General features: G+C 37.6%; 1 protein-coding gene across 1 annotated transcript in view; it reads right to left on the reverse strand.

Moving 5' to 3' along the window:
- Positions 1-14,154, reverse strand: part of TINAG (tubulointerstitial nephritis antigen) — a gene marked incomplete at its 5' end in the record, with an annotated part of 94,831 nt that overhangs the window by 59,017 nt on the left and 21,660 nt on the right. Inside the window, one exon of the mRNA XM_082638288.1 lies at positions 120-243. Within this exon, the coding sequence (XP_082494414.1) occupies positions 120-243 (124 nt within the window). The remainder of the gene's footprint in view (positions 1-119; positions 244-14,154) is intronic.

Genomic DNA, 14,154 nt, shown 5'->3' on the forward strand with positions numbered 1-14,154 from the left:
TTTAAATTGACCAAATGTTAATATTTAACTGTTCTAAATTAAAAACCCTTTTAATTACTATGCCAAGATCTAGAGTCAAAGGGAGATTTATAAGAAAGTAATTAAAATGGTTGTATTACTTGCAGTGGAAAAAGCCCAGGATGCAGCACAATTTTTTTGATCCAGTGGGCCATGGGTCCATCCAGGCCATTTATAAGAAGCAATAAAGAATTCTGGAAGATCAGTTGTTTCAGGTAAAGAAGCCTAAAGAAGAAGTAGAGGCAGAGGTGTCAGCGTTTTTCAAATATATTCCAAAAACCATTATGAGAAAACACCATGCCCTTTTAAAATGTTTGTCACTGTTTTTTATTTTGTACATTCAATTTTCTGAATGGCATCCCTGAAAAGAGTTATTTGTGTAAGATATCTATTTCACTCTCTGCTTAAAAATGGCAATTCAATGTGTGGAATCATAATATATATAATACAAAATCATAAGAACAAACATACAATGTGGTACCGTATGTTGCAATAATTTCGGCCATTGTTTCTGTCATCTTGAATCAGAGTTTTGGTCATCCCTGTGGAAGACCACATGATGTTATTTAAATTTGACCTCATAAACAATGTTTACTTTTATATCCTTCCTACATTGGAGAGTGTGTGCACTTCGGAGGTGAAATTAATTTGGAAACAATGCATTTGTGACAAATATGCATTAACTTACTTGGAGCCCCAAGAAACACCAATTTTGTACCAGCTATTGGGAAACAAAACTGGGATAAATTGATGGATAGCTATAAAATCCTTGAAGAATAAATAGAACTTCAGAAAGCATGTAATGTCAAACATACAATGAATGCCAAGATGTCTTCAGAGTCTATGTTAGGTGCTGACAGTTTCAACTGCTCTCTTTCCAATAAGGCAAATTAAACCTATGGACCTTGCTCTGTTCATGTCACTAAAAGAAAGTCTAAAGCCCTATACCGTTTTTTTCTTTCAAACTCCTAAAGAGTAATAAGTTTCACTTCCATAAATAAGCAGTATTCCAAAAAAATAAGGATGTGTTTATGAATTTTTTATCACTTATGCATACACATTCATTCACACACACATAATTTTTGAGAGGGCTTTAAAGTTTTAAAAGTGTTTTATTTTCTCAATAGCTTTATGTGATATAATCAGGGCAAATATTATTTACTCTATTTTACGAATGAGGAAACAAACCTCTAAAAGTTAAATGACCTACTAAGTCCTCTCACTTAAATAAGAAATACCCCTGAGACCAGACCCAGATATTAGATTTCTTAACACTGTGTTTCATTCATCATTTAGCCACTTTATCAGAAATAAATGGACACTTTGCAACAGAAGTAAAATGTCTACTGAAAATTTTTATGATTGTTCATTGAACAAGTCAGGCTACTGATCCAATATCTTGCCCTGCAAAATTACTTCTGACAAGTATAAAACAGCTTGAGAGAATAAAGGAAAATTTAAAATGTACACTTCTGCTTGAAAAGATATTCATCCAAAATATTTATAAATTTGAATTTCAATAAAAGAGTTCAGTTTTGATTCAAAAAACTATTATCATCTGATAAGAAAGTGATTAAACCCTGAGTTTCATTACTAAAAACACTGCTATTTAGGTGATGGAAGAAAAGTGCCAGATCTTTAAGTAGATCATGGTAGAGTATCTACATGATAACTTAAATAACAGTATCACAGAAATCCTAGAAATTCAGGTGATTTTAGATTCCTGTGCCATTAGATTGGCCATAGAATTGGAGCAGAATAAATTTACTGCTCTGAGTAGATAGTTTCAGAAACATAGACTAATTCTCCAAAGGAGCCTTTCTACCTGGGACAGAGATACACATACCCTATACATTACTCATATTTTCCAATTGTATTATTATTGGCTAATCAGTGTGCTTTTAGGAATTTATAGTATTAAGTTGCCTCATGTTCCAGAAAAATAGCTAGAGTGTCACTGTTATTTTAATTTATCACTTTATAATTCTAATTTAATAGCAGAACTAGGATATTTCCCTTCTGCTCTGTGGAAGCAGTAAAGATATAACTATGACTTCAAACTGATCTCATCAGGATTAAGCTATTCAGAATCTGATGTCCCCATTCCAAAGTTGACCAGAGAACTTTGCACATGGAGGTATTCCATAAATATTTGATAATAATGAGGAGATACATATCTAGCTGTTAGATTTCATCACTTTAAAATATCATTTTCCCCACAAAGGCACATTAAATTAAATTATAATGACAGCATGCATTTGTTTCCTTATGATTTATTGCTTAAAAATAAAAATCTATGAATGGATAATCCTTCTCCATAAGATAAGGCAATAGAAAAACAACAGGCAAAATGCCGTATTCATTGAAAATATATTTACCAACCCACTAAACAAGATCAATTCATGAAGCTTATCTGTTGGCTCTGTCATGATTTTTACCAATTAATTAATATTGTGCTTCCTAAAAATAAACCCATAGTATTTGAGGCCCAGTAAGCACATATTACCTTGCACTTTTATTTACGTTATGATACCAGATGATCTGATATAATAAACTGAGGGCAAATTTTACATCTCATTACTCCATAATTATTTCATTCCCCTATAAAGTAAGAGTGTTTTTAAGGGCTTATAAGTAAAAGTAAACACCACAGAATAACAGATTTTAGGAATTGGTAATAGAAGTCTGGCTTCAATAAATGATTTTTTTTTTTTTTTTGGTCAAAGGATAGCTTCATAAAGTAAAAAAGTCAAGCAAGTCATCTGACAGAGACAAAAATTCCAAAATGACAGTGGCTTAAGATAGAAATTTAATTTTAAAAAGTTTTACACTATTACATATGGGCATTTTTAATGATTTCCATTGTAATGTTGAAAATTTTCAGTCATAATCTAATTCTATTTCAAAATTAATATTAGTCAAATTTGAATAGTCTCCCTGATTTAATATTTCAATTTAGATATTAAAGATACTGTGAACAAAATGTAAGAATTAAATGCAATTGTGAACACTGGAGAATTTTTTACAATAATTCCTGCATTTTAATGGAATCAAAATCTCTAAAAGTACTGGAAACCTAGTCACAGAGCAGCTTGAGAACAAACCAATCAAATTCTGGACATTCAGGACATTCTTATTAAAAGCCCATATCTACACAATATCCACTCAGTGAATCACTCCCTTCATCCCTAGTTGCATTTACTCCCACTTAAACTTGGATAATGAGTGACCTGAGAATCAGAAGAAGGCAACAGAGAACATCATTCTCTTCTGACCTTCACAATCCAAGGTCAGTGGCCATGCATACCAAGAAATTTCTTCTAAGATACTTGATATTGGCGGGGAAAAGGCTAACTTTTTGGTTGCTAATGGCAAAATGAATTTTTCGTCTTCAATAATATTTGCCTTGATGTCTTAACTCTGAAAGAGTTATGCTTTGATAATTTGCCAGTTACTGTTTTTTTTAAACAATCTAATTTCTTGTACATATCAATAATCAGTGACCAAGCTATGGCAGGTGGTGCCAGTTCTCCAGAGCTCCTGGTTTGAATAAGCTTTCCTTTTATTCATGGTGATAAATTTAGCTCAGTACGTGCAAGCTCAGAAAAATGACTATATTTCCTGGTCCCCCTTGGCTCCCAGGTGTGGTCACATTACTAAATTCTGGCCCATGGAGTGTAAGCAGAAGTGTCACTGGCAGCTTCTGAGAACTTTTCCTTAAGAGACGTTTGGCACTTGATTTTACTCTTTTTTAAAAAATTTTCCTGCTGGCAGGAATTTGGGTATAGATGGACATGCAACAGCTTCTTGAACTGTTATATGACCTCGGATATAAAGGCTCTGGAAAATAGAACAAGGAGGAAGAAGCCTGGGTATCCAACACCAAGGAGTGCAATTCTACCACCCACCTCCAGTTTTGTTGGTAAGAAATCAATTTCTATTTAAGTCACTATCATTTTGGACTTTTGTCACTCTCTGATGAGCCCAATGAAAGCGAAAACAGCACGCAGAACTGACATTAAAGATGCTATGGTAGGGCTTCCCTGGTGGCGCAGTGGTTGGGAGTCTGCCTGCTAATGCAGGGCATGTGGGTTCGAACCCTGGTCTGGGAGGAACCCACATGGCGTGGAGCAATTGGGCTCGTGAGCCACAACTACTAAGCCTGTGCGTCTGGAACCTGTGCTCCGCAACAAGAGAGGCCGTGATAGGGAGAGGCCCACGCACCGCGATGAAGAGTGGCCCCCGCTTGCCACAACTAGAGAAAGCCCTTGCACAGAAACAAAGACGCAAGACAGCAAAAAAATAATAATTAATTAATTAATAAACTCCTACCTGCAACATCTTCTTATAAAAAAAAAAAAAAGACGCTGTGGTAGGAAGAGGGGGAAGATGGCGGAAGAGTAAGACGCGGAGATCATCTTCCTCCCCACAGATGCATCAAAAATACACCTACACATGGAAAAACTCCTACAGAACACCTACTGAATGCTGGCAGAAGACCTCAGACCCCCCAAAAGGCAAGAAACTCCCCCACGTACCTGGGTAGGGCAAAAGAAAAAAGAATAAACAGAGACAAAAGAATAGGGACGGGACCTGCACCAGTGGGAGGGATCTGTGAAGGAGGAAAGGTTTCCACACACTAGAAGCCCCTTCATGGGCGGAGACTGCGGGAGGCGGAGGGGGGAAGCTTCAGAGCCATGGAGGAGAGCACAGCAACAGGGGTGCAGAGGCCAAAGTGGAGAGATTCCCGCACAGAGGATCGGTGCCGACCAGCACTCACCAGCCCGAGAGGCTTGTCTGCTCACCCGCCTGGGCAGCCGGGGCTGGGAGCTGAGGCTCGGGCTTTGGTCAGAGCGCAGTGAGAGGACTGGCGGCATGAACACAGCTTGAAGGAGTTAGTGCACCACGGCTAGCCGGGAGGGAGTCCAGGAAAAAGTCTGGACCTGCGGAAGAAGCAAGAGACTTTTTCTTCCCTCTTTGTTTCCTGGTGCGTGAGGAGAGGGGATTAAGAGCACTGCTTAAAGGAGCTCCAGAGACGGGCGCGAGCTGCGGCTAAGAGCTCGGAACCCAGAGACGGGCATGAGACGCTAAGGCTGCTGCTGCCACCACCAAGAAGCCTGTGTGAGAGCAGAGGTCACTCTTCAAACCCCCCTTCCGGGGAGCCTGTGCAGCCCGCCACTACCAGGGTCCCGGGATCCAGGGACAACATCCCTGGGAGAATGCACGGTGTGCCTCAGGCTGGTGCAACGTCATGCCGGCCTCTGCTGCCGCAGGCTCATCCTGCACTCCGTACCCCTCCCTCCCACTGGCCTGAGTGAGCCAGAGCCCACGAAGCAGCAGCTCCTTTAACCCTGTCCTGTCTCAGCTAAGAACTGACGCCCTCCGGCGACCTACACGCAGAGGCAGGGCCAAATCCAAAGCTGAGCCCCGGAGGCTGTGAGAACAAAGAAGAGAAAGGGAAATCTCTCCCAGCAGTCTCAGAAGCAGCAGGTTAAAGCTCCACAATCAACTTGATGTACCCTGCATCTGTGGAATACATGAATAGACAACAAATCATCCCAAATTGAGGAAGTGGACATTGGGAGCAATATTTATGATTTTTTCCCCTTTTCCTCTTCTTGTGAGTGTGTATGTGTATGCCTCTGTGTGAGATTTTGTCTGTATAGCTTTGCTTTCACCATTTGTCCTAGGATTCTATCTGTCCGGGGTTTTTTTCTTTCTTCTTTTTTTTTTTTTTTACTTTAAAAATTTTTTTTTCTTTATAATTATTTTTTTAATAACTTTATTTTATTTTACCTTACTTTATTTTCTTTTCTTTTATCCTGTTTCTTTCTTTCTTTCTACTTTTTCTACCTTTTATTCTGAGCTGTGTGGATGAAAGGCTCTTGGTGCTGCAGCCAGGAGTCAGTGCTGTGCCTCTGAGGTGGGAGAGCCAAATTCAGGACACTGATCCACAAGAGACCTCCCAGCTCCACATAATATCAAACGGTGAAAATCTCCCACAGATCTCCATCTCAACACCAACACCCAGCTTCACTCAACAACCAGCAAGCTACAGTGCTGGACACCCTATGCCAAACAACTAGCAAGACAGGAACACAACCCCACCCATTAGCAGAGAGGCTGCGTAAAAACATAATAAGGCCACAGGCACTGCAAAACACACCACCAGATGTGGATCTGCCCACCAGAAAGACAAGATCCAGCCTCATCCACCAGAACACAGGCACTAGTCCCCTCCACCAGGAAGCCTACACAACCCAGTGAACAAACTTTACCAACAGGGGATAGACACCAAAAACAGCGGGAACTACGAACCTGCAGCCTGTAAAAAGGAGGCCCCAAACACAGTAAGATAAGCAAAATGAGAAGGCAGGAAACACACAGCAGATGAAGGAGCAAGATAAAAACCCACCAGACCTAACAAATGAAGAGGAAATAGGCAGTCTATCTGAAAAAGAATTCAGAATAATGATAGTAAAGATGATCCAAAATCTTGGAAATAGAATAAAGAAAATGCAAGAAACATTTAACAAGGAACAGAAGAACTAAGATGAAACAAGCAAAGATGAACAACACAATAAATGAAAATAAAAATATTCTAGAAGGGATCAATAGCAGAATAACTGAGGCAGAAGAACGGATAAGTGACCTGGAAGATAAAATAGTGGAAATAACTACTGCAGAGCAGAATAAAGAAAAAAAGAATGAAAAGAACTGAGGACACTCTCAGAGACCTCTGGGACAACATTAAATGCACCAACATTCGAATTATAGGGGTTCCAGAAGAAAAAGAGAAAAAGAAAGGGACTGAGAAAATATTTGAAGAGATTATAGTTGAAAACTTCCCTAATATGGAAAAGGAAATGGTTAATCAAGGCCAGGAAGCACAGAAAGTCCCATACAGGATAAAACCAAGGAGAAAAAATGCCAAGACACATATTAATCAAACTGTCAAATATTAAACACAAAGAAAACATATTAAAAGCAACAAGAGAAAAACAACAAATAACACACAATGGAATCCCCGTAAGGTTAACAGCTGATCTTTCAGCAGAAACTCTGCAAGTCAGAAGGGAGTGGCAGGACATATTTAAAGTGATGAAGGAGAAAAACCTCCAACCAAGATTACTCCACACAGCAAGGATCTCATTCAGAATTGATGGAAAAATTAAAAACTTTACAGACAAGCAAAAGCTGGGAGAGTTCAGCACCACCAAACCAGATTTACAACGAATGCTAAAGGAACTTCTCTAGGCAAGAAACACAACAGAAGGAAAAGACCTATAATAACAAACCCAAAACAATTAAGAAAATGGGAATAGGAATATACATATCAATAAATACCTTAATGTAAATGGAATAAATGCTCCAACTAAAAGACACAGACTGGTTGAATGGATACAAAAACAAGACCCATATATATGCTGTCTACAAGACACCCACTTCAGACCTAGAGAAACATACAGACTGAAAGTGAGGGGATGGAAAAAGATATTCCATGCAAATGGAAACCAAAAGAAAGCTGGAGTAGGAATTCTCAATCAGACAAAATAGACTTTAAAATAAAGAGTATTAGAAGAGACAAAGAAGAACACCACATAATGATCAAGCGACCGATCCAAGAAGAAGATATAACAATTGTAAATATTTATGCACCCAACATAGTAGCACCTCAATACATAAGGCAAATACTAACAGCCATAAAAGGGGAAATCGACAGTAACACAATCATAGTAGGGGACTTTAACACCCCACTTTCACCAATGGACAGATCATCCAAAGTGAAAATAAATAAGGAAACACAAGCTTTAAATGATACATTAAACAAGATGGACTTAATTGATATTTATAGGACATTCCATCCAAAAGAAAGGGAAACCACATTTTTCTCAAGTGCTCATGGAATATTCTCCAGGATAGATCATATCTTGGGTGACAAATCAAGCATTGGAAAATTTAAGAAAATTGAAATTGTATCAAGTATCTTTTCTGACCACAACGCTATGAGACAACATATCAATTACAGGAAAAGATCTGTAAAAAAACACAAACACATGGAGGCTAAACAATACACTACTAAATAACCAAGAGATCACTGAAGAAATCAAAGAGGAAATCAAAAAATACATAGAAACGAATGACAATGGAGACATGGTGACCCAAAACCTATGGGATGCAGCAAAAGCAGTTCTAAGAAGGAAGTTTATAGCAATACAATCCTACCTTAAGAAACAGGAAACATCTCGAATAAACAACCTAACCTTGCACCTAAAGCAATTAGAGAAAGAAGAACAGAAAAACCCCAAAGTTAGCAGAAGGAAAGAAATCATAAAGATAAGATCAGAAATAAATGAAAAAGAAATGAAGGAAAGGATAGCAAAGATCAATAAAATGAAAAGCTGGTTCTTTGAGAAGATAAACAAAATTGATAAACCATTAGCCAGACTCATCAAGAAAAAAAAGGGAGACGACTCAAATCAAGAGAATTAGAAATGAAAAAGGAGAAGTAACAACTGACACTACAGAAATACAAAAGATCATGAGAGATTACTACAAGCAACCCTATGCCAATAAAATGGACAACCTGGAAGAAATGGAAAAATTCTTAGAACTGCAAAAGTTGCCAAGTCTGAATCAGGAAGAAATAGAAAATGCGAAGAGACCAGCCACAAGCACTGATATTGAAACTGTGATTAAAAATCTTCCAACAAACAAAAGCCCAGGACCAGATGTCTTCACAGGTGAATTCTATCAAATATTAGGAAAGAGCTAACACCTATTCTTCTCAAACTCTTCCAAAATATAGCAGAAGGAGGAGCACTCCCAAACTCATTCTATGAGGCCACCATCACCCCGCTACCAAAACCAGACAAGGATGTCACAAAGAAAGAAAACTACATGCCAATATCACTGATGAACATAGATGCAAAAATCCTCAACAAAATACTACCAAACAGAATCCAAGTGCATATTAAAAGGATCATACACCATAATCAAATGGGGTTTATTCCAGGAATAAAAGAATTCTTCAATATATGCAAATCGATTAATATGATACACCATATTAACAAATTAAAGGAGAAAAACCATATGGTCATCTCAATAGATGCAGAGAAAGCTTTCCACAAAATTCAACACCAATTTATGATAAAAACCCTCCAGAAAGTAGGCATAGAGGGAACTTTCTTCAACATAATAAAGGCCATATATGACAAACCCACAGCCAACATCATCCTCCATTGTGAAAAACTGAAACCATTTCCACTAAGATCAGGAAGAAGACAATGTTGCCCACTCTCACCACTCTTATTCAACCTAGTTTTTGAAGTTTTAGCCACAGCAATCAGAGAAGAAAAGGAAATAAAAGGAATCCAAATTGGAAAAGAAGAAGTAAACCTGTCACTGTTTGCAGGTGACATGATACTATACATAGAGAATCCTAAAGATGCTACCAGAAAACTACTAGAGCTAATCAATGAATTTGGTAAAATATCAGGATACAAAATTATTGCACAGAAATCTCTGGCATTCCTATACACTAATGATGAAAAATCTGAAAGTGAAATCAATAAACCCCTCCCATTTACCATTGCAACAAAAAGAATAAAATATCTAGGAATAAACCTACATAAGGAGACAAAATATCTATATGCAGAAAATTATAAGACACTGATGAAAGAAATTAAAAATGATACAAACACATGGAGAGATATACCATATTCTTGGATTGGAAGAATCAACATTGTGAAAATGACTCTACTACCCAAAGCAATCTACCAATTCAATGCAATCTCTATCAAACTACCACTGGCATTTTTCACAGAACTAGAACAAAAATTTCCACAATTTGTATGGAAACACCAAAGACCCAGAATAGCCAAAGCAATCTTGAGAATGAAAAACGGAGCTGGAGTAATCAGGCTCCCTGACTTCAGACTATACTACAAAGCTACAGTAATCAAGACAGTATGGTACCAGAACAAAAACAGAAATATAGATCAATGGAACAGGATAGAAAGCCCAGAGTTAAACCCACGCATATGTGGTCACCTTATCTTTGATAAAGGAGGCAGGAATGTACAGTGGAGCAAGGACAGCCTCTTCAATATGTGATGCTGGGAAAACTGGACAGGTACACGTAAAAGTATGAGATTAGATCACTGCCTAACACCATACACAAAAATAAGCTCAAAATGGATTAAAGACCTAAGTGTAAGGCCAGAAACTATCAAACTCTTAGAGGAAAACATAGGCAGAACACTCTATGACATAATCACAGCAAGATCGTTTTTGACCCACCTCCTAGAGAAATGGAAATAAAAACAAAAAAAAAAAAAACAAATGGGACCTAATGAAACTGCAAAGCTTTTGCATGGCAAAGGAAACCATAAACTAGACCAAAAGACAACCCTCAGGATGGGAGAAAATATTTGCAAATGAAGCAACTGACAAAGGATTAATCTCCAAAATTTACAAGCAGCACATGCAGCTCAATAACAAAAAAACAAACAACCCAATCCAAAAATGGGCCAAAGACCCAAATAGACATTTCTCCAAAGAAGATATACAGACTGCCAACAAACACATGAAAGGATGCTCAACATCATTAATCATTAGGGAAATGCAAATCAAAACTACAATGAGATATCAGCTCACACTGGTCAGAATGGCCATCATCAAAAAATCTAGAAACAATAAATGCTGGAGAGGGTGTGGAGAACAGGGAACACTCTTTCACTGCTCGTGGGAATGTGAATTGGTACAGCCACTATGGAGAACGGTATGGAGGTTCCTTAAAAAACTACAAATAGAACTACCATATGACCCAGCAATCCCACTACTGGGCATATACCCTGAGAAAACCATAATTCAAAAAGAGTCATGTACCAGAATGTTCACTGCAGCTCTATTTACAATAGCCCAGAGATGGAAACAACCTAAGTGTCCATCATCAGATGAATGGATAAAGAAGATGTGGCACATATGTACAATGGAATATTACTCAGCCATAAAAAGAAACGAAACTGAGCTATTTGTAATGAGCTGGATAGACCTAGAGTCTGTCATACAGAGTGAAGTAAGTCAGAAAGAGAAAGACAAATACCATATGCTAAAACACATATATGGAATTTAAGAAAAAATGTCATGAAGAACTTAGGGGTAAGACAGGAATAAAGACACAGACCTACTAGAGAATGGACTTGAGGATATGGGGAGGGGGAAAGGTGGTAAGCTGTGACAGAGTGAGAGAGTGGCATGGACTTATATATACACTACTAAATGTAAAATAGATAGCTAGTGGGAAGCAGCGGCATAGCACAGGGAGATCAGCTCGGTGCTTTGTGACCACCTAGAGGGGTGGGATAGGGAGGGTGGGAGGGAGGGAGTTGCAAGAGGGAAGTGATATGGGAACATATGTATATGTATAACTGATTCACTTTGTTATAAAGCAGAAACTAGCACACCATTTTAAAGCAATTATACTCCAATAAAGATGTTAAAAAAAATCCCAAAAGAAAAAAAAAAAAGAAAGATGCTATGTTAGGGTAATACCATATTTCACTGAACCCAGGACATCATCAAATGTAAGAAGCCTCCCAATTTCAGATTTTTAAAAAAGTGAAGAAATGTGCCTCTGGAGATTGATGAACTGGTATTTCCTAAAACGACTTCCTTAGAACACTAGTTCTGAGAAATTGTAATAGATAATTACAAAAGGAGGAGCTGATTAATCAAACAGTTCTGAGAAACTGGATTTAACAATTAAATAGATTTTTGTCCTCAATGCAGTAGTTTTTATAAACTACCTAAGTGCTGCTGAGAGTCTCTAAGAAACGAAGGTAATGTTTGTGATTTTTAATGTGCATGACCCAATGCAAAGTATTTTACTTATGTTCCTTTGATTTCAAATCAGTTTTATTGTGAAGCAGATCAGAGAACTAGTGTTTCATGGAATGCATTTTGGCAAGAACCATAGTATGGACTAGATAGACCCAAATTTGGGGAGTCCATGTAACCAAGCCAGACCATATGAGGCCTTCCAAAACAGACCCACACCCATGTCCTCTGCCTGCCTTTTGTCTGTAGAAAAACTTTACTCAAAGAATAAATTTAATCAGAGAAGTGAGAAAATGCAGAAAGAAAGGGAAACAGTCAAGTAAGACAAAATAAGAATACTTTAACCATTAAACTAAGTCAAGGACCTTTAGTTCTTTCTCAAGGACTATAGATAATATTCTGAGCCATGTCCTTTGAGCTGTTCTGCAGATACTGAAACCCTTACCAAGTGGAAGAAGTTAACTGTATGCTGCCCACAAGCACTTAGACTCCAGACCGGTTGGAGCCAGAAGGTTGATGATGCTGACTCCCAATTACCTCACCACCAACCAATCAGAAGAATGTCTACAAGCTGACCATGCCCTGCTGCTTGAACACTGTAAGACTCCTCACTACCCCCTCCAGGGCGGGACACATGGTTCTGAGGGCATTAACCTGCTGTGGCCCCCTTTGCCTGGCAAAGCAATGAAGCTATTTTTTTCTACTTCACCCAGAACTCTGTCTCTGCATTTCGATTCGGCACTGGTGAACAGATATCAACACACAGGCTCCTTATATCAACACACCAAATCACCTCAGGAATCTACCTTTTAACAGCCCCAAATTTTTGTTCCCAGAGAAGGGAAAAAGTGAATTTTCACAATTCTTTTTGAAGATATGTCCTGTAGTGATCAATTCAGCCCCATGGCATTGGTCAAGGCATGCTCAATTACATCACAGTGCTATGCATCAGACTTTAGTAAAGAAAATAAACTGACAACTCAGAAACCGATTTGACAGATGAGACATTCATTCTGCCACAAGTTCAACTGGATAAGGAGTGAGGCCAGTGCATATTTCCTAAAGTTTGCTGAAGGGTTTGAGGTTCTATTTGGAGAAGGAGAGAAAGAAAGGAGAGAGCCTGGAGGAGACATGAGGAAATGCTTCAATGCTATTTGAATTTTAAGACTCTTAATTCAGAGACAAACGATTCTGTCCCTGGTTCTTTACCCCCTGAGCAGAGGAGATTCTGAAATGAGCTGAGGGAAGGATGTACTTAAACAGAATCCACCATAACATCTGGCTGTGATGCTCTTTTGCAGCATCCCTGGTGCCTACTGTATGCTATACAATTATTATAAAAGCCTGATGCCATTTGCCTCATGTTCATATGTGTGGAGCTAAGCATCAATTTTATGGAAAAGAATAGTCATTTTTGTTCAATATTATATTAAGAATATAAGTATAGAACTGTATTTTTAAACTTTTCTAATCAGTGTTTTGGTTCTACAAGATGCTTTACATGGGTGACACACATTATTGATATTAAGTAGATGTTTGTTCAGGTAGGTTAGTTAATTAAATTAAACTTTAATTAAATAATTAAATAAAAACTAATTAAATAAAAATTTCAATAACCTATGACAAGTAAAAACAAAAATTGGTAGTAGTCACTCTGATTTTTTCCAAAGGTACCTTTCATCCCACAGTACTTACTATCACTAAAATATATTTCAGAGAGGAAAAAAATATTCTTCCTAGAGAAATAGATCCAGTCAATCAAATACTGTGTCTTATCTAGATAATGAGAAAGTATCCAGATGATGAAATAAATTTCCCTTTCTCATCTCAATAATCAGTGGTTTTAAAAGTTATTACATAATACATAAAATACAATTTTACTTGAACTTCCAGCAAACAATAGAAAAAGATGTTATTTTTTCTTTGTTGGTAATGCCAACTTAGACACACTAAAATCATCTGTACTGGTGACTGGGAAAAGATGTACTAGTAAATGTGAGGCTGACAAAAAAAAATTTAGAACATTTTTACATACATCAATCTGACACTGTATAATATAATAAAGCTACAGGTTTTAAATGCTATACAAGCCTTCTTAATGTTTTAATAATTTCTAAATATTGATAACTCCACCTAAGATGCGATATTTATCTGTAATAGCTTTGTTAAATTTACTGTTTTCCCTGAGAAATGAACAGCAAAACTATTAAAAACATATCTTTTAACTAAGCCAAGTAGAAAAATGAACTCTGAATTTCCCTATCTCTGTTTGAAAATAGTATGTTTTATTCAAAA

This window comes from Mesoplodon mirus (assembly GCF_964341445.2).
Source record: "Mesoplodon mirus genome assembly, chromosome: 12".
In the NCBI taxonomy this organism is placed as follows: domain Eukaryota; kingdom Metazoa; phylum Chordata; class Mammalia; order Artiodactyla; family Ziphiidae; genus Mesoplodon; species Mesoplodon mirus.